Source organism: Lathamus discolor, chromosome 3, assembly GCF_037157495.1.
Source record: "Lathamus discolor isolate bLatDis1 chromosome 3, bLatDis1.hap1, whole genome shotgun sequence".
NCBI classification, from domain to species: Eukaryota; Metazoa; Chordata; class Aves; order Psittaciformes; family Psittacidae; genus Lathamus; species Lathamus discolor.
The window spans coordinates 106,587,286-106,607,197 of record NC_088886.1 but is presented as its reverse complement, the minus strand read 5'-3'; the positions used below and the strand labels follow the sequence as shown (position 1 = coordinate 106,607,197).

The following is a 19,912-nucleotide window of genomic DNA, read 5'->3' as shown; positions in this document are numbered from 1 at the left end:
TTATCCACCAGTATTTTCTGAGGGGAGTGATGCTGGAATGGGAAGTTTTCTGTGCTGGTGCGTGTTTTCCTATTGTTGTTTGGTTGGGTTTTTTCCCTCTGTGCTGGGGGAAATGCCCTGTCTGGTGGCAGATTCCCTGGCCATGACGGTCGTCGAGGGGATCAGGGCTGGCAGAGCTGCTGCTTCCTGGCGCTTGCGGTGGCGAGGCTGCATGCAACAAACCTGGCTCCTTCCTGGGGTCTTCCTAGCACACACTGTGGCAGCCTGGGATGCCTCAGTGCATGACAGCACTATGGGATAGAGCTGGTGTGTGATTTTTTTTTTTTTTGTTAATTTTTTGGGGTTTTTTTTGGGGGGGAAGGGGGGGTTGGGCAGGGAGAGGGGAAGAGGATAAGGTATTCCCATGGGAAACTTGCATTTGCCAAAATCCAGGTGGGTGTTTCGAGAGAGGGAGTTTTACCATTATCTCTTTTTCCCCTATCCCGGGGAAGGAGGCGATGAAACCCTTTTGCAATGCAACTTTCCTTCTCCACTCCCCTCCCTCCCCAGCACAAAGCTGTCTTTCTTTCAGAAGGCAAACTGCAGGTTTTGTACCACCAAGTCAAGACTGTGATATGAAAATACAATGTTTTGGTTTAAGACCAAGTTGTAAAACGCTCCCTTTATGGGAAACTGTAAAAATTGATGTTCTCCTCTTTTTCTCTTTTTTTCCCACTGATAACTGGAGACACAATGTTTGCAAGACATGGGAGCTGCGCAACATGGCTATTTGCTGTAGCTGGGTTTGGGAAGGGTATCCAGCCCATGTGCAAAGAGGCTGCATGTCCCTTCCAGAGGCATCTCCTGAACATAGCAGGGAGGTAGCATCAGAAATGTTTTCTGCTGCTCACATGCAATAATACCCAGAATAATGTCCATGGTATGGTAGCTTCTCTGCTGACTTGATGGAGGTATGCAAAGAAAAAAGGCACTGCCATCCTCTTCGGAGCACGCCCCGGGAGTGTTGAGGACATCGCAAAAAGGATTTGATTTATGAAGTTTCTCAGATGTTCTATGCAGATGGTCTTGAGAAGGGATTATTTTTAAATTTAAGAAGCTTTAGGATATGGGGTTGGCTTGATGAGGGGCTGGCCTGTGGCCTCTCATTACAGTGCAAAATGTCTTTTTAGGGTGTAAAAATCTCATTAAGGTGGCAACAGCCTAATTTAGCTGAAGGTTTGCTTTGTGAGCATAAATAGTTCAAACTACATCCCAAATGCAAACGTGTGTGTTTTCCCACTACAGTGTCTAGCTTCCTCCAATAAGACTTTTAATAATGTTACAGGAGGATGAGGGTTAGTCTGAGTTTTTTTATGGCCGAAAACCTACAGATGTGGAAATTCATGCCTTCATGCTCGAGTTGCTATTGGACCCTATTTCAGCATGCAGGTTCTGTAGCTGAAATGTGGAATCCCAGTGGTTAAGACTTTCCCAAATCTCACAGATGTCCTGGATCTTACCTGTAGTTGGGTAATGATCGGGACACTATAGCAGGGGCTAGAATAACATGTATGCATGTGCTGTGAGATGCAGCACGCTGCGCTCAAAGCTTGGGTCAACGAGAGCAGGAAATCTTTGGTTACGGAGCCTGGTGGCTTTCAGTCTGTTAAGATGTTGGCACATGGCTACGGTGGGTGCTTGCTGACTATAGTGTGCCCCATAAATGATCAGAAGGGCAATCCCAGGTGCATGATCTCCCTGCTAGGCAGCCTAGAAGAAACGTCTACTTAAATCTGTGCCCCAGGGCTAAGGACCTTGCTGGATGTCTCTTGCAATGGAAGCTCTGATCTGGCTGGGGGTGGGGGCTGTAGTGTTCCTTTTCCAGCCTCTGCTAGAGCCAGTGTTGCACTGGGGCTTTCTTCAGTCCTTAAGACTGACTTGCTTTGCACTGATGTGTGCATTTGATGTAACAGCTGGTTTCCAGAGGAGAAAGATGTCCTTCTCTTGGAGTACTATGGGGAGAAAGTGAGTGGGATCAAAATCCTCATGGGAATAGGGGGATATGCTGGTGCCCAGGCTGCTGCAGCTTTGAAAAGAGCATGTAGGAGAGGGTCTGGACACCTTAGAGAGTGCTCAGCCACAGCTGGGGTCCTAGGAGGGCTTGCATGAACAAGCCTGTCATGAGTAATGAACTACTGTCATTAATCCAAATAACTTCATCTGTGCTGATAGCCTTTGTCATCCAGTTTGACACACTGCTCCCGGGGGCTGCTGTTTGGGATCAAGTGATTTAGGGGGGAGTGGGGAGTAGGTGTTCCTCCTAAGTAGCCCCATCTTCCTTTCCCTCTGCTGTCTCTTCCACTTTGTTTCCCCCCCTGCTCCTAAAATTTCAGCTTGCAAGTGATTAGCCACAGCGTGCCCATGGTGTTACTCCATCAGGCAAAGCCTTGCTTTTATTAGCTCAAACAGCCAGTGGGCCTTGAAAAGGTCTGTTGCAGCAAAGTGCCTCTCGCTGAAAGTTAAGTGAGCTTTGTGCGAAAGCAGCAAGGACACTTTCTCTTGATTTGGATGAAGCAAGAAATGGCCTGAGAGCTTTTGCAGCTCAGGGCGCTCAGTGTGAGGATGATTTTTTTTTGCCTGGGATGTGTTTTGAGTCTTCTCTCCCACCCCAAGCACCCCAATTTCTCTCTCTTTTTAAGATCTACCATTCCAGCCTGCAGTTTGAGCTACAAGAGGACTGAACAAATAGCCTTGTTGCTTCTTTCTAGTGATGCGAGCATCCAGCCTGGAGCTTAGGAGTAGCTGGAGGCATAGAGACAGGATGAGATCCTATGTACCTGGTGCCCTGTGCTGATGGGGCTTGGAGTGGTGCCTGCTGTGATGAGTGTTTGTCAAGGAAGATGAAGTTATTTAACCCATCTTCTCTGGCAGGGCTTTGTAACGTAGTTTGGTTACTGATTGCCAAGAGCTCCTGGTTGTGTGGCTGATGGCTTACTCTTGAAGTTGATGCTGAATTTTTTTATTGCACTGTTCACACTGTCACAGGTGTACTTCTTCAAGTGAAGCATATAACATGCTTCCTCCTGCTGCCGCAGAAAGGTGATGTTCACTTCCAAAGCTGCACCTGAGGGTGGCAAGGAGGGAGGTGCCATGCCAGTCCCTCCCTGTCACCCCAAGTGCACAGCCCTGCCAAGAACCTGGCTTTGCTCCTGTGCTGTAGGGGCCACCATGAGCCAGGGTGCTTGAGCTATCGTCATACACTGCATGTCTGCTGAGTGTTTGCTATTCTGTAAATGCAGTGGGCAATATTTAGATGAACGCTTTTAAACTCCTCTTCACAGATGTTCTTTCTCTATTTTCCTTCCCCCCCACCCTTAAAACCCCCAAACCAAACAGAAGCTGCTTGCATGCATCTGAGGCAGTGCAGACAGGACTGCCCCAGGATATGCAAGTAACAGGCTGCATGGCAGCATTACAGACTCGCTCAGAAATGTGTGAGAGCCTGAGAATGTTGGACACTTCTGCGTTGTTTTGATGGTGGTGCTTGGAAGTCCAGCCAGACTGCTGCCTGGCCTTGGTCAGCAAGCAAGACTTCCTTCTTCCAGAAAGGGCACAAGAAGGAAGCACCTGGCCTCCCCTTCACCATCAGGCTTTCAGTCAGGCCTTTAGCATCTTTGCATTTGCCACTTTGTCCATTGCTGTTATGTTTCAGAGAGGCTGGATAGAGGTTCCTGTCTTGTGAGACCAGACTGTGCATGTAATTTCACCGACTTCAGCTACCGCCTCCTAAAGTAGTAATTCTCACCCTTTTTACCCCTTATCTTTTTTTTTTCCAATAAGCTAAATTCCATTGCTGTTGGCTGTTTTTCCACCTCTTAATCCCACGTTAACATCACCTGCTCTGCAGCTTTGCTGCATTACCTCTGTATGTTGGGTTCTGTGCTGGTGCAGCCTGGGAACCAGCAGAGCTGGGAGCCTGCCGGCTTGTTCTCCATACCCTGTCCCAGGCTGTCTCCTAATTTAGAAGCTGTCATTCCAGTTTAAGTGAGGTTTTGTGTTGGAAAAATGATTGCCAGTCACCATAGACATCATAGCAACCAGTGCTGGAGACTCGGTAGAGCCAGTGCTGCCACACTTTAACCCTCTCCCCCAAGCCCCGAAACAAACAAGTAAAACACCCCAAAAAAAACAAGCCATCTTCCTTTCCACTTACCTAAGAAAGATGCTGCCTTTGGCATGGAGGGATGGGGGGCAGTGACTGCTGCATCAGGGAATGGGGGTCCACCTTCCCGAGGCTCACAGGGTGTTATTTTAATAGTGCATGAATGAAAAAGTGAATTGGATGCTTGTACTTGTAACACTAAATGACTTTCCTTGGGGATACCGCAGTTACGGTGGAGGGTTTGCATGTTGCTAATGCAGAGCTGAGCAGTTATCAAGGATTATTTTATGGCAGTTGCAATGACTTGGAAAACCAATTTCACTTCCAATCCAGACAAAGTTTTCCTGCATGGACTGAGAAGTTCAAACGTGACATTTTCCTCTGGTCTCAGGCTTTTGGTTAAGCAATGTGTTAATGCCATCTTGCAGTTAAAACTTGTTCCCTATGGGAAAGCAAAGCTCTCACAGCCCCAAACAAGATGTTTTCACTCCAGTCCTTGTTTTGAAATGGGAGTAAACTGCTGAAAATGTGGGAGACTTTGGTGTTATTTGTTGTTAACAAGTAACAGCTCTAGCTTTTTCCTTCCTAGAATAAAGGCTTAAATACCACTGATTGGTGCTAGCTGGGAGCAGAGAACAGAGAAACTCGGGCTCGCTGTTGGCTTTGTGGGTATACCATGGGCTGGATGGGGAGAAAACACCTGTGCCTCCAACCTTAGCTTTGCTTTTGGGGTGAAGAAAGGGGAGAAAGCATCTCTCACTCTTTCTCCTGCAAGCAGTGTCTCAGGGCTTAGGTGGGTTGTGGCAGCCGCCAGCAGCTGTGCCCTTTTGCCCCTGTTCTGTGTGCAGCCATCCACCCGCCTCTGCATAAAAATACACTGGCCTGTATTTATTTAACAAGGAAATTTTTTCCTTCACTGCGGGGAATAGAAGAAAAAAAAGGGCAAATTTTTTCACTGGGAACAAATCTCATTTTCAAGAGTCCTGACAAAATGAGCCATAAAATTACAATATTTCAAAGTGCTTCGTAATTCTAGCGCGGACGGCTCTTCATCATGGAATCTGAAAGCTCAGAAAATATAAAACTCATTAGATTAAAATAAACCACCTACCGCATGGAAGAAAAGCTTATTTATCAATATCAATTTACTTCTGATTACCCTGTTCTGCAATTTGTTATTTTTAGGAATTATGATTTGTGTATAGCTCATGCCGATATGTGGAGGAAAAAGAAATAAAAATTAACTTTTACTTCTTTTCCTTTTGAATCCTACTTATTGTAAAGACCTGGCCAAGGAGCAATAATAAGAAGAGAAGGTGAATTTCTAGTGGTGCTTCCATTTGAGGAGCAGCGGCCTGGGAAACCGGGAGCCGCTGTGCCTCTGCAGCCTGCTGTGTTTTGGCGTGAGGGTTGGTGCCACATGATGTGCTTTGCTGAAGAGGATTATGGGGGTGGTTTTTCTGATGCACACTTGGTGATGGCTTCTGTTGGAGCATCCTCCTGGCTGCTCTTCTGAGGTGGCCAATGTGATGGAGGAAGCTGGGGAGCGAGAGAGGGCATGGATGCTGAGCTGGGGGGAGAGGAGTCTTCCAGCTGCTGGCTGGATGCCACAGGTATGGTGGGATCCTGGCAGCATCTCATGGCCTTCCACTCTGCCTATGAAAGAGCAAATGCTGCTGGTGGGCAGCTCTGGTTGATGGGCTCCCCTCTTTGGGGGACATAATTTGTGCTGCATCACTGAAGAAGGGGTTTTTTGGAAAGGAGTGTAGTTTCCTCACATGGAAGCCATTTGGGAGATGCCTTGATTTACACTTTCAGTTCTTCTTTATGCTCCTGGAACAGCTCAGAGCAAACAGAGGCTGACACTATAAATTCTGAGGCATAAGTGTCGCGGTGTTGTTTGGGGAAGGGAAGACCAGGTGGGGGACGGAGGCGAGGGGTTTGCAGAGTGATTAAAGATGCCAGCAGCAGCTCAAATGTGAGAGCCAGCAAGACAGCCGCCAGAGAGCCCACTGCTGCTGCTCTGATGGAGGCAATTGTGTTTTGTATACATGCAAGCCATTCTCATGTACAAGTGCCCCAATAGTGCATTTAAAAATAACCAATACAGGTGCAAAGCCTGGAAGCCAATGCTTAAGCACCCCAAGAGCAGTATGTGGCCCGGGCTCGAGAAGCAGGAGCATCTCTACTCCAATGTTTTGCAGAGGTGATAGGCTAGAGGGCTCTTGGAGCCTTGCTGCCAACTTCAGCTGGATTAACGTGTGCCAAGGACTGGAGCATGCTGTCTGTGTAGCCAAACAGATGGGATCTTTGCCACATTTAGGGATGCACCGATGCTGCTTAAGCAGCTAAAAAGCCACCTCCCAGGCTTGTACAGGCTGGAGCGAGTGAACTGAAAAGCCTCTGCTTGACCTGAGCTTGTTCCTAAACTTTCAAGCCCTGGACTTCTTTGTAAAGCAGTGTTTCAGCAGTAGAGGCTCCTCTGGTTCCCATCCATCACCATTTAATGCAGTTCTGTCTGCTGCTTCCCGTGCCTTGGGGAGCGGTTGCCAGTGGACTGGGAAATCTCTGGTTTAACATTAGTGCTTTTGCAGCCAGAAGACAACAGTTAAGTTCCCTGAGATGGCTTGCCCAGAGACATTATTATGCTAGAAACTGCACTGAATGTTTCCTACAAAGAGCCTCTTTGAGGCAGAAGGTGCAATTTAATATGCTCTTAGTCACAATTTTTAAGTTCTCCCTGGAGATTTCTCAATCCCATTCCTAAATTTGCAATATTCGAGTGAACCATCTCAGAGAACCAGTGAAGAGCTGCAATATTAATGAAGACAGACAAAATCAAAATGACATTTCAGGCAATTACTTACATAATGAAGTGACTGACTTGGAATATACAATATTTAGATTTATCATGACACTTGAAAGGGGATCTGTCAACTGCCTTTATTTCTACATCACGTAAATTGTTTTTCCACTGCCCTGTTGCTTTTTAAACATGGTCTGTGAAGCTGGAAAATAATGTTTCCGCTCACTTGGGCTGATAGTGGTGCTGGTTTAGAAGAAAGTTAGCGTTTTCCTCGGTGGCATTTTGGCACAGCAGAAGACAGAGGAAGAGCTCAGGCTTGGGCCGCCTTGCTCATCTCCATCGCATCCTTCCTGGCAGCAGCACAGTGAGCTTTGGCTCTGCACCCTGGGCTTGATGCTGGCCTGAGGGGATGCAGGGGCCTGAAACAGTGGCGTTGTATATGTCTGAGATTTTTTTCCTCCTCAAAACCTGTTAAAGCAGAGGAAAACTGAGAGGTTTGGTGGTTTTTGTCATTATAAGAGTCTATTCTGCTTTTGGCCAAATCTGAAGATTTAAAGGTCCTGATAGGATCCCTGGCTCCAAGGGAAGAGGTAATTTTAGTTTAGAAACTGGGTTTTTGGATGCTGTGCTGATATTGAATGCTCAGAAGTCAGAAACTTGTTGGGAGTTGGAGGATTGAACTCTCCTGTCCTGTCTGTGTTTTCTGGGGAGATTGGCATGGTACACCTTAAAGTTAAGCAGCGCTGATCCCAAAAGTCTTCTTGGGCTTGTGCTGGATTTCCTGAAGATGCACAAAAAAGACCACAGCACCATTTTTCTTGCCTAGGTGCAAACCTTTTCCTCCCAGAGACTCTCCTGTGGCAAAATAGCTGAAGAAATTAGAATTTAGGGCCCTTTGTATGGTGACAGAGTTGTTATGAACTGACTTCTCTGACACACCTATCAGCAAAAATGTGTGTAGCTGTTGCTTTGAAGCAACTTTAGGAGCATCCACTCATTCCTGCTGGGATGCAGGCTCCCCTGCAGATGTAAGGACCCCCCCATGGGGTGCCCATGCATATCTTAGGGTGGCAGTGGGGTATAAACCCCTCCACCCTTACCTGAAGTCAGAGCTGCAGCCTGTGCCCCGCACAGCGCCAGCTTTAGGGTAACTCTGTGTACTGTCATTGTGTCTAGTGTGTATAGAGCAGGATGCTGGAAAGGGCTGAGCTGCTGCTTTTGGGGTTAATGGAGAGTGATGGTGGGTGAAGGTGCACCCTTGGTTTATGAATGAGCTGTCTGGGTGCTCCCCAGGTGGGAATCACACATATCACAGCAGCTTATTCAGGTCTGTTGCTTTAGTGAGCTGTTCTCCAAGTGCTGGGTGAACCAAAATTTGCTGTGCACGTGACCAGTCACAAGTGTAACAAGACTCCTTAGGCTGGTGAATGGAAGATGTGATTTATTACTCATTTCAGCTCTTATGGCTCAGGTCAGCTTTTGATCTCAAGTGGGAGCTGCTTATGCATTCAACTACGAGTTCATCTCAGTGTTTGCTGTCCAAAAGACTGCCTGTCATGTATGCTCCCTGCCTTTTTTGTCCCTGGGTCTGCTGCTGCATGGAATGCACTGAGCTGGTAGGAAAATATTCCTGTGCCCCACACCTTTCACAGCACCTGCAGAAATATGGAGAGCTTCAGAGGCAGGTCACTTAGATGTGCTGTCTGCCTCATACTCCGTGTGAGCTGCCTGGGGGTTTCTGTTGTGCCTATGTACTGTGTGTAACATACACAATCTATACTTGCCTCTGGGGTGGAGTGTTTTAAAATATCACATGCATGAATTTCCTCATAAAGCATGACTTTGAGGTTTTGTGGGCTTGATTCTGGAAGAGCTTTGTATGTAATGGTCTGAAAACCGTGCAAGGATGTAGCCGTGCTAAGCAGCTCTCTGTTACTGTTTTGTTCTGCTGCCTCGCTGTGAGGAGTCATCTCCTGTGCTGAATACGAAGCCAGGGAAATTTGAGAGGCAAGTGGGATGCAGGCATATTTGCAAGCCTGTCTGCTTCCAGTGCCTGTTTTGCAGCTGCCTGGGTGGTTTGAGAGGTTTGAGGGGCTCTGCTTTGTACTCTGAAATCCTGGTGCCTCTTCAGTGATTCTGGGTCAAGCTTCCCATACAGCCCTGCCAAAACATCTTAAATCCCAGTGCTGATGGCTCACTGCTGTTTTGCTCCTGGGTTGCAGCAGCTCTTTGCTGTCCACAACACCTCACCTGGTGCTTTAGCTGCTTGTCTCAGCTGGGGCTGCTTCTCCTCCAGTCCTGACTGCAAGGGCCACCGTGGCTTGTCCCCTGCCATAAGATGAGTAAATATGCTTTAGAAAGTGGAAAATAAAAAAGCATATCACCTACACCAGGTCAATCCTGGTTTCCATTTGGCACTTGTCAAGAGGGTGGTTTGAGCTGCATGAACTAAGGAAAGTAGTCGTGGCAGCATTTTTTGGTGAAGTGCCCTGTATAAAAAGCAAGCGTTGACAAAATATTGATGTCCTGAGTGTCCCCTTTTGGTGCAGGGGCACTTAGATACGAGCTGGGGCAGGACTACATCCCCAAGTCTGCTTTGGGGAGAAAAGGTAATATCCATAAAGCACTGGACTTGACACTGCCTGTCTTCTTTGTCAGGAGCCATGGAGCGTCACTCTGCTGCCGGCAACTTTCTGCTTCTCCTCTTCTTCCTGGAGCTGGTCTCTCTGGGTAAGTCATCTTACTGTTTGCTCAGTGCTGTGCTCTTCTCTCCCCTCCTCTCCCTGCTTGGGTTTCATGTCTGCAAGGTACAAGGGTACTGTTTTATGTGTTTGTGGTTTCCTGATGAATATCTGAAGGCAGAGCAGCATTGTTGTGGTCAAGAGGAGATATGGCTGCTATGGGTAAGCAGATAGCCCATCTCTATCACATGTGGGCCTAGGGGCCTGCGTATTGTGCTCCCATGCAGCCACATTTCTTGCAGTCAGTAAAAGGACACATGCAGCATTAGGTGGTCCTTCCTGGGAGAGATAGGGTGGGACTGGAAAGATGCTTGGAGGAGGAGGATGCACTGGTGGGGCTAGCTGGTCCGGGTTCACAAAGTCAGAGGTGGTGGTGGACCTAGAGATAGACATGTTGATACGTCATTTTGTGTCAGTAAAACCTAAAGGGAATTAGTTGGAGCAGATAAAAGGCGAGGATGGAAACCAGAGGCTTGTTAGCTGTTGAGCAGAGATATTACTGTCAGGGTTCTCCCTGCACTTTCAACAGCAAAATTATTACCTGAACTGTGCTTTAATGTATGTTGTATGGGAAATAAGTCCTCCCTGAGCTGCAAAACCTCTGTTCTAATTCTAGCTGGAGGGAAGGGCAGGGCTCTGGGCAGGCAGAGCCTCCATGATCAGCTTTCCTCCCATTGCCAGGCTCTGCCCTGTGAGCATGATGCTCTTGGCTGTCCCTGGCACACGGGCTTCTGACAGTGGGCTGGGGGTCCAGCCCAGCTGCTGGGTGTAAGCTTGTGGGACAGCTGCCTTCTGGTGTAGAAAATGTGCCTCTCGCGCCAGGCTTTGGCGTATTGCAGGGTGAGCTGTAAATGCACAGCAAAGCCCCATGAAAATTGGGATTGTTACATGAATGAGCTAAAGCCCCTGGGTGCTGGTGGGGGAAGAGGGAGGCCGGAGGACGTGTTCTTGTGTGGCACTTGCTGATAAACAATAGCAAGCATGTGTCCATTTGATAGCACCGTGCCCTTTGAAATAAAGGCAGGTTTTCCCCCTGCTAAAGCCTCAAGATGACTTGCCCAGATTGGCAGCCTGATTAAGCAGTCGAGGGATGACATTAGCTGTGACTGACAAGTGCAGTCAGTCTCCCCCGGGTGTTGTATTGGATCAAGTATAGCCTCACTAGTTAACTGCCCTGCCATTCCACTGGAAGTGGAAAAAATAAGAAGACAACCCAGTAAGTCTTTCACCCCAGTCTGAGCCTCCTAAAATTTGCGTCCTGCTTCGCCCTCCTGTGATACTGCTTATGTGACTGGTCCAGTACATCCCACTGAAGTACACTGGGACGGTGGGTTTTGCTTGCCTGACTGGGGACCTGCTCCTTCATCTCTCCCTGTGCAGCTGGTCACAGCACCCGTAGCTGGTGTGTTCATGGTCCTGCTCCAAGTGCCTGGCTGGACACAGTGGGTAGGTGACAGCAAGCTGTAAACCCTTGGAGAGGCAGTGCAGGGAAATGGGGATTTGGAAGCTTGCAGATCAGCAGTGTATCCTACATCCTGCCCTGCCCAGATCTTGGTTGTCATCTCTCTGAGGAGTGCCTGGCCTTGATAAACAAGTGCTGGAACAATGCTTGAGCCTGGAATTGGGAGAAGTGTGTGGACACCCTGCCGTATGCTTTGGGGACTGCAGGTGATGGAATGCCTCTTCTCAGACGGTTGGTGAAGCAATTAGCGAGGGTAAATGTAGCAATGCAGGCTACGTGGGCTTGGTGCATTTGGAAGAGGGTTTAGCTCTGGCAGGGCAGGGGAGTCTGCCTGCTCCTGCCCAGGTACTGCAGTCACTGGAGATGAGCAAAGACCTTCATAATCTCTTGGCTAGGAGGGACTGAGGGATGCTAACCAGAAAAATGGGTCCATGATTACCACGCTGTTGGATGAGCAGTGGTCAAGGATGCGAGTACTGACTCTGAAGGGCAAAGTGGGTGCAGACTTTACAGGAATAATGTGGAAGAAAATCACCTAGCACATTGAAACACCATTGATCATGATCCCTCGGAGCCTGTTGGTAGCATGTGAAGAAGGAATAAAGCGTATGGTGGAAATAATGGTTTTAAGGGGATGGTTTCCATTTGCCATAGCTTGTATCTTTTGACCCACATTTTTGTATCATTCAGATGCTTTCCCTCCATCCCCTCCCAATGTGCACTGCCCCTCTGAATGTTAACAGTCTGGCAGTGGGGTGACAGCCTTGATCTTTATCCCAAGATTTGCAGCCAAAAGCAGAGTTCTGCCTCTAGACCCTTGTTCAGCTTTCCCTAGCTCTCAGGTGCCAGTCGCTCTCCTCTCTTAACACATAGCTTCTCTGTGCTCTCAGACTGGTAGTTTGAATGCCTCCCAGCACCTGATGCAGCTGCTGGATTTGGAAGTTGCAACTAATTTTTAGTATACTGGTAATATTAACAAATGTATTTTGGAATAGAGGGGTTTGCAGAATTGAGTTCCCTGCAGTAAGGCTGCTTGGTGTGTTTTAGCTTCATCTGCCCCCTTCAAAGCCTGCTGGACCTGGCACGGCAGCCAGCTACAAGTGTGCTTCAAAGCCTCCGGAGATGCCATTAGCTCTAAATAACCCATTTTGTGGAGGTCCTTCTCATTTTCTTTCCAGGTACTTAACTCCAGAGGCTGAGATTTAAATGTGCCTTTGCAAGAGCACTGCCTCTAGTGCTTTCTCACTTCTCAGGGTGTTTAACAGAGACCTGGTGCCTTGGGGAAGAGGGCAGTGATGAAAATACCTGTCTTATTCCAGAAAGAGCCCTGGAGGACCCCAGGCTGCTCCCCTATCCTGTGCCCATGTTCCCCCTAAGGGTGTTTCCTGTGGGTGCTGAACAGGTTTGTGAGGGAGCAAAGCTGGGACCTGTGCTCAAAAAGTGTCAGAAACATGTTCCTTCATTAGGAGCTTGGGCAGGCAAAAAGGGCTCTGAAACTTGGTCTGGTTCTTGTTTCTTAAGGTGGGATGCTGAAGAGCAGGGCAGGAGGGTGGTGGCAAACGGTAGTGTCGTCAGCAGGGAAACCTAGACAGCTGATCTCATCTGGGGGTTGCTGTGCCTTTGCCTGAAGTGGTGCATTCCTGGTTGTAGCACAGCTGGGGTAAGGGTGGAGGTGTTCCTCTGTAATGGCTGTATTGACAAGAACCTGGCTGGATTTGCTACTGCTGTGGTGGTGGTGGGGGGGGGGGTGTGAGAGGGTGTCACCCTGCCACTCTGCTGGCAATTGTTTTCATATTTGCATGATTTGGAGTTTTGGCTCTGCTCACACCAAAGGCAGTTACAAGGGGTCAAGTGGGGAAATGCTGCCTCATCGCTTCCAGCCAGTCTCTTTGCCAGGGGCTGTGCTTGGGACCTTGGTCCTCCCTCTTCCCTTCCTGAGACTCCCCATCAGTGGGCATGAGCTGTTTTGGGTAGACCAGTTCAAACCTCTGCTTCCCCATGCACAGCCCTGGGTTTGGTGCCTGGCAGCTGAAATGCATTTCTTAAAGCCTGCAGGCTTGGCCAGCTCTGGCTGTGTATCAAGGAAAATAAATTCTTCGGACGCAGCCTGCTCAACACCAAACCTTTCTGGAAAATTGGGTTTTTTTTGTTTCTCTCCCACCACTCTTTTTCCTACATCCCTCTAATGGTAAATCTTTCCTGGTTGACTTTTTTCCCTGGTTCAGGCTGCAGTTGTCATTCTCCTACGTGCTCTGCACTTAACTCTGTTACCTAATGAGGCTGAGGTGGAGGGTGCTGCGGTCCGGGGGCAGGCTCCTGAGCTTCCAGCTCTGTAAAAGAGGAAGTAGAAAGAAGTGAGCCTGGTTATTAAAGGTGAAAGGAGGCAATTAGAGGGAAAGGTGATTGGGTGATGAGAGGCACACTGGGTTTTGCAGGGATGGCTGACAAGGCGAAAGGCTCTCAACCGTGGGAATGAAGCAAAGGTATTAATCATGCGCTAAAACAATAATTGATGTTCCTGGTCCCCAAGCTGTTGGCTTCCCCCTTCCCCTCTGCTTCCACTCTGCAAAAGAAATACCAAAAAAACAAAGGCTGGCAGAGGGAAGTGGCTCCCCAGCCAGCTTCTATAGGGGACCACACGGTGGTTTCTGTCCTGTTAGCCCTCATCTCACAGCTACTCCTCGCCATCATGATGCCAAGTGGCATGTATATCTCTCTGTGCCCTGAACCTCTCCCAGCCATGATGGCCTGTGCATGACATGGCAGGGAAATAACACCTTGCTTTTGTCCTCTTCCCAGGTTGGGGCAATCGGCTGCCGTACTTCATAAACTACTTCTTTGACACCTACCTGCTGATCAATGAGGATACTCCTGTGGGTAAGTGGGGGTGTGCCAATGGATAGGGGGTCTGCTGCTGCCAACCCTCTGATGGAAGAACTTTAAAGAAATGCTTTTCTTTTGATTGACAGATGTACATTACTTTATTTAGCTAGGGATTGGTTTTTAGTAAATGCAGAAATCGACCCGGTCATTCTCAGCTTCTTTCCAGGCTCTCAGTCCATTAAACTTGCGGTCTTCAATCAGGGTTTGTGACTGGCTTTTAATGTGGGAGGAATCGATTGGGAGCGGAGGGTGGCTGGGAAGGAGGCTACGGTGGCCCTTTCTTGCATCTATGCCTCCTTCAACTGTGCAGCCTGAACAGCAACCTCCTTAAAAAAGGGCTCTTGCCTTACCAAAGTTGACGCTGGAGCTTTCAAGGATTGAGGACTCTGGAGAGGTTTCCTCTAGTGATTGCTTAGCTCAGTCAGAGCTTCCAGCTATCTCTTCTTTGGGGACCCCTCAGCTGCACCTTTGCGGCCTGTGATGTCTGAGCAAGTAGGCAGGATGTGGAGTCTTGGTGGTGAGTTTCAGCTGGATGGTGTGGAAGCTCCTGGGTGGTCGCTGAGCTCTGCGCAAAGATGCATCCCCAGGAGAAGGCTTGCTGGAGCTGCAGCAGTCTGCCTGGGGAGTTCTGCCTTCGGTGATGTTCAGGTTTATTTGCAAAGTGTAATAACACTGAACACCGTCGCTTGGGTGCGTTTCCTCACAGCAGAAGGCAAACTGCAAACACTGTAAGGAAAGGAGGGACCTGACCTCACTGTAATTTTTTTCTAATTCCATCCCCCATGGCTTCCATCCACGTTATTTTCCATGGTGTTTCAGAGCCCCCCCTTACAAGTTACTTCACACCTGGTTTCTTTGCTTTGTTCTCAGCACGCTCCCTGCCCCTCAATTGCCAGTATCCCTGCAAATACACTTAGTTTTGGATGTGTCCCGGACAAGTCCCAGGGAAGGAAGCAGCTGTGCAAGAGCAGGAGTGAGAGCTGGTTGGGAGCAGCTTAATGGAAATGTTTCCTCACTGAGTACGTGGTTCTGAAAGTACAGCTCGAAATACCTTATGGGAATTGGACTGAACTCCTATTTTGACAGAAAATGGGGGAAGATTTCTGACAGTCTGCTTTCCAGTGAGATATTGTGCGAGTAAAATTGTTCTTGGAATTACTTTGGGGGTTGAATTTTATTTTTTTTAAACTTTGTATTACACTGTACAGAAATGAAATTCACTCTTAAGAATATTGGTACCCAGGGATTTTGTTTCCAAATGTGCCAGAGGGAAATGTCAGCCTTGAAAACGTTGGAAAACAGTGTTTCTGTGTTTTCTGCTGTTGGTAGATGCTTTCTGAGTTAAGCTTATTTTTATTTTTACAAAAGCATCATCTGGGAACACCTTTCGTATATTCTGACTGAGGTTTAAGTAGCAGAACAGTATGTGGTGCCTCTTTCCTAGGGGGGAAAAAACCCCAGCATCTCCTTTTTGGAGATCTGTTAGAAGTGCCCATCACCGTGGCACTGAGTGAACACCCCTGTGCAGTCCTGTCCTCCCCTCACTAAGGCATCCCTGGGGGGCAGCCTCACCTAGCACCAAACCCAGCAGTCCCTGCTTGCTGCCTGCCATGTTGAAAGGAATCTTAAGCAACAATTAAGAGATCATTCCCCCTCTAATCACTTACAAGAGTAAATTAGTCTTGTCAGGAGCCATTAAGACAGAGAGCTTGGAATTCATTAGGTGAGATTGGGCCAAGGGAGCTGCTGGCGCTGCCGCTGGTCCAGGCTGATTAATTTCTCCCAAAACATCATCAATGCCCATCTGTTTCATTTAGGTCTGGGGAGAGCAATTTTCAGGTGGACTGACCCTCTAGTCAGTTATTTCGCCCAGAAGTAATGGAAACACGCACACACACGTGCACACACACAAAGGGAATAGGAGACGTGAGCTCGAGGAAGGCAGAAGCGATTGAAGGGGCTCTAAAAGAAATTGCAGGAGAAGGGGGAGATGCTTGGAGAAGAGGAGGAGGGGTAATGACTTGTTGGGCTGTGGTGGCATGAAAGAGATGGGGAACCTGCAGAGCCCATATCAGCTGACAGTAGCTAGATCACTGTGTGTTTTACTCCAAAAGCAGGAGTACTGGCTGGTTAACAGCCCTTATAAAAAGAGTTTGCAGGAGAAGGTCTGTCTGTCTTTATTGTGCTGCTCACTGCCTTTAGCAAAATCATTCCAAGGGCCATTTCATTTAATCCCAAACCTTTGAGGGCTGTGGGTAAGGGAGAGTGGCATGGATATTGATACCAGGTGAGTTGCTGGAGGTCTTTGGCAAAGTGTGGTGCTCACTGGTGTGCTGGGGAGGTGGCATTGCTGCAGGTGGGGATGGGCAGACAGTGCTCTGGGTTTCTCTTGAATTGGGGTTTCCTGTGCTGCAAAAGGAATGTCTTTTTAGCATAATGTAATGACTGGAGTCTAATTGCCCAGCAAATGGATTTGCTGTATGCAGGACAGGAATGGGAAAATGAAGATGATCCATCATGTCGGGTCTGTCACTAGCCTGATAACCACCTAGCTTGGATTCACCCAGTTTCTCTGAAAGTTTTCATGCCTCAACGCCTTGCAAAATGCATGACAAAAGAGGCAATTTAGATGAGTGCAATTCTACTTTCCCCTCATCCTAGTGATAAGTCATAGCATCACTGGAATAACGTTGTCTTAAAAGAGTGGGGAATGCTTTAATCATTGCTCCAGAGCTGAAAACATGCACTTGGCTTTGCTATTGCATGTCAGGGGCATGGCTACCTGTGTGGTCTGGGGACAGTGCTTCCATCCTAACCATCAGATCTTGGTCATGCATGCCCCACTTAAAACTACAAGAGGGGATTAAATCTGGAGGGGAAACCCACCAGGATGTAGTTGCAAAGCTTGACCGCTCCCTGGGCAGTGTGAGTGTGAGAAGATGCTGGTGAAGCTGGGAAAGGTGCTTGGGAGGCAACTGGCAGGTGGTGAGGCTGGGCTCCCCAAGGGCTCCTGCCAAGGCTGCCTGCTATTTGATTCCTCCAGTTATTTCTGGGCAGGAGAGTGTGCAGCTGAGGCTCTCTGCTCTCTGCCTCACCAGCTTGCTATGATGCTCTCCTGTGAGCAGAACCAGGATGACGCCTCCACTGCCTGGTGGGATGCCCTGGGTCCCCCAAAGTTGGCTGCCTCAGCATCTTCTCCTGCTTGTTAACCCATGACAGTGTAGGGCTAAGGAGAACCTCTAGCTCAGCAAGTCCTGTGGTCAGGGCTGCTGATGAGTGATACCCAAGTGGTGCTGGCTCAGCACTCAGAGGGTGGCAGGGTGCAGGGGTTTTGGGCTTACAGGCCTTGTCTGCTCCCTGACTCAGCAGCCCAGTGCCACTGTGATGTGGAGGGATGGGTGGCCAGGGGGATACTGAGCTCGTGCCTGCAAGGAGGTGAGGACATGCACATGACAGGGGGCAGAGGGTAGGTTGAAATCATAAAAGCATGTGTGCAATGTATAGGGCTATGTTTTCTGCTGAAAGCCCCCTTGTTCTGTCTTTTCAGTGTTATGCCTCTCACAGGAGGCATGGGCTGTGCTCTCCATTCTTTGGGTTCACTGTGCTCAGAAAGCAAGGTGGATGACTGACAAATTTTATGGGTTTCTTCTGCCCTTTCTGTTATATGTAGTTTTTGCTGAGCTGGTAAATGCACCATAAGTAGCTCATGCTTCAGGAACAGGGGGCATGCCTCTGTGAGCTTACAAAAAAGCCTGTTTGGGGACTTGCAGATGATGACTTCCAAATGCTGTTGCAGGAATTTTGGTTAAATGCAGTAGAAGAGAGGGTGATTGCTGGAGACGCCCAAATCTCTTGGTGGTATTGACAGAGTCACAAATTATGTCAGAAAGCACGCATACGGAAATAGTCTTGCTTGGGCACTTGGCTGTGCTGTTGGATGTTTCAGTATTGCCGTCTGGCTCTTGGCATTGAATAGGAGAGCTTTGCTGTCCGACAAATTTCTGATGGTGTGGTTTGACTTTCTGCAGTGGGGAACTTGGATTACGCTTTCCCAGGGCAAGCTGGAGCCCGTCCAGAGCAGGCTATATTAAGCAGACCACCTCCTCCACTTGTAGAAGGTGGCACAAAGAATCTGGGGTGAAAGCTGATTTCACCCCGTGCCCCTCCACCAGGGAAACCCACACCAGTCAAATGGGCTTTGAAACATATGGATATTCTTCTAGCAAGTTCTGAGAGGCAGAGCTGAACTTTACTCTTTGGGACATATGTCACCAAAATGAGCTGTAGTGGACATTTCCCATGGAGTTGTGGCTCTTACTGTGCCCCCAAGTTGTTGCATCCCAAGAGGGGCCAGGGATAATGGAGAACCACTGGAGTGTAGGTGTACTTTGTTGGCTGGTAGTGATTAAAGTAATCAGGTTGGTGCATGTCGCCTCTTGCTTTTCAGGGCCTCCTGGGGCAGAATGTTATTTTGCAAGAAGACTGGAAGAGGAGCTTCGTATTTAGCAGGCAGTGGCAGGGTGCTCACTGGTAACTGCACATGGTTCTGAGGCAGCATGTTCCTCTGATATTTGTGGATGACTTGATTTTCTATCCTAGGCAATGAGAGGGCTAGAGGGCTTTTCTTCTCTAGGCAGGGAAGGCTGCCATCCTCTGCATGCTGTATCTCTAGTTTCCAAAGCAATCACCTCTTCTGCCACAGCCTTTCACTGCAGTGCTCTGGTCCTGGGCAGCCAAGATGCTTTGGCATCTGGGTAAGATCCCTGGGGGTGCAGGGCTATTCAAGCTGCTGCTGAAGATATGGTTATCTTTGTGTGATTGAGCATGGGCTGTCTCAGCTAAACCCTGGCCTGCTCGTTTGATCCCACAGCTGTAGGCATCTGCTGGCCACTGCTGTGGCTGTGCTCCTTCGGAATGGCGCTTGCCTAATGCATCACTGGAAGGACAAAAATAGTGCTGGCTCTCTGATCTCTTCATATTTCTGGACTGATAAAACTGTTTCAGAGCTGTCTGGGCCAGATATCCATGTATGAAGCTTGTGGGCCATCTGCTGGGGACAGCTTTGGAGGGGGGGATTGTCGGCATAAGAGTGCTGTGCAATCATGGGACCCTTTTCCTTTTGGTGTCTGCTGGCCTCTCTCCTCACTTTGCAGGGGCATACAGCTATTGCTGGGGAGGGGAGGCTGCTCTAGCATACACTGTTGTGTCCCTCTTGCTCAAAATTAAATACTAAAGCTAAAAAGAGAAAAGTAATTTAAACTCTGTGCACCCCGGGGTTAAAAGTCACAGTGGCAAGACCAGAAAGCACTGTGGGCTGTTAATGAGGTGGTAATTGGGTACTAAGGAGGTGTGGCCCAGAAGGGCACTGAGGATGGCTTTAAAGCTTGGGGTTAACCCTTTGAAACCAGCAAAGCTTGGGGTTAACCCCTTGAAACCAGCAAAGCACCACAAGATGCATTGGGACCCCGAAGCAATGCAAGAGCCTTTGTGAATGATACAAGGTAGGCTGGCTTTTAGTGAAATTTGGCACGTTGGAAGATGCTTCTGGAAAATGTTGTGGCTTTAGTAATAGGATGGATGGAGAGCTTGGGAAAGCCTACCTGTTTGTAAGAAATGTGTGTTAAGGAGTATGGGAGCTTCCTTCCTGTGGCTGCATACTTGGCTGAATTTGTGGAGAATGGCCCCTGTTTGGTCTAATTAGATACCACCTGCCTTCCCTTTAGAGGTGCTCCATCCAGGGTTGCTGTGATTCACCAGCTCCAGCCATGCATTACTGCCCTCCCTGCAGTCAGGGTGAGGGGAACAACTCATCTTCCCAGGGCCAGAAGTAGTTTGCTACGCTTGGTAGGGTCTGGGGAAACATTGCTTTTTCTGCTTTT

At 48.5% G+C, this 19,912-nt stretch overlaps 1 protein-coding gene across 5 annotated transcripts in view; it reads left to right on the top strand.

Moving 5' to 3' along the window:
- The window catches only part of CDH23 (cadherin related 23), a 210,215-nt gene that overhangs the window by 2,877 nt on the left and 187,426 nt on the right, over nucleotides 1-19,912 (top strand). For all 5 annotated transcript variants that reach the window (XR_010610789.1, XM_065671015.1, XM_065671023.1 and 2 more), the window contains 2 exons: nucleotides 9,606-9,677; nucleotides 13,950-14,027. Coding sequence is in view for 4 of the 5 variants with exons in the window: in XM_065671015.1 (XP_065527087.1) it covers nucleotides 9,611-9,677; nucleotides 13,950-14,027 (145 nt within the window). In the remaining variant the exon portion in view is untranslated. The remainder of the gene's footprint in view (nucleotides 1-9,605; nucleotides 9,678-13,949; nucleotides 14,028-19,912) is intronic.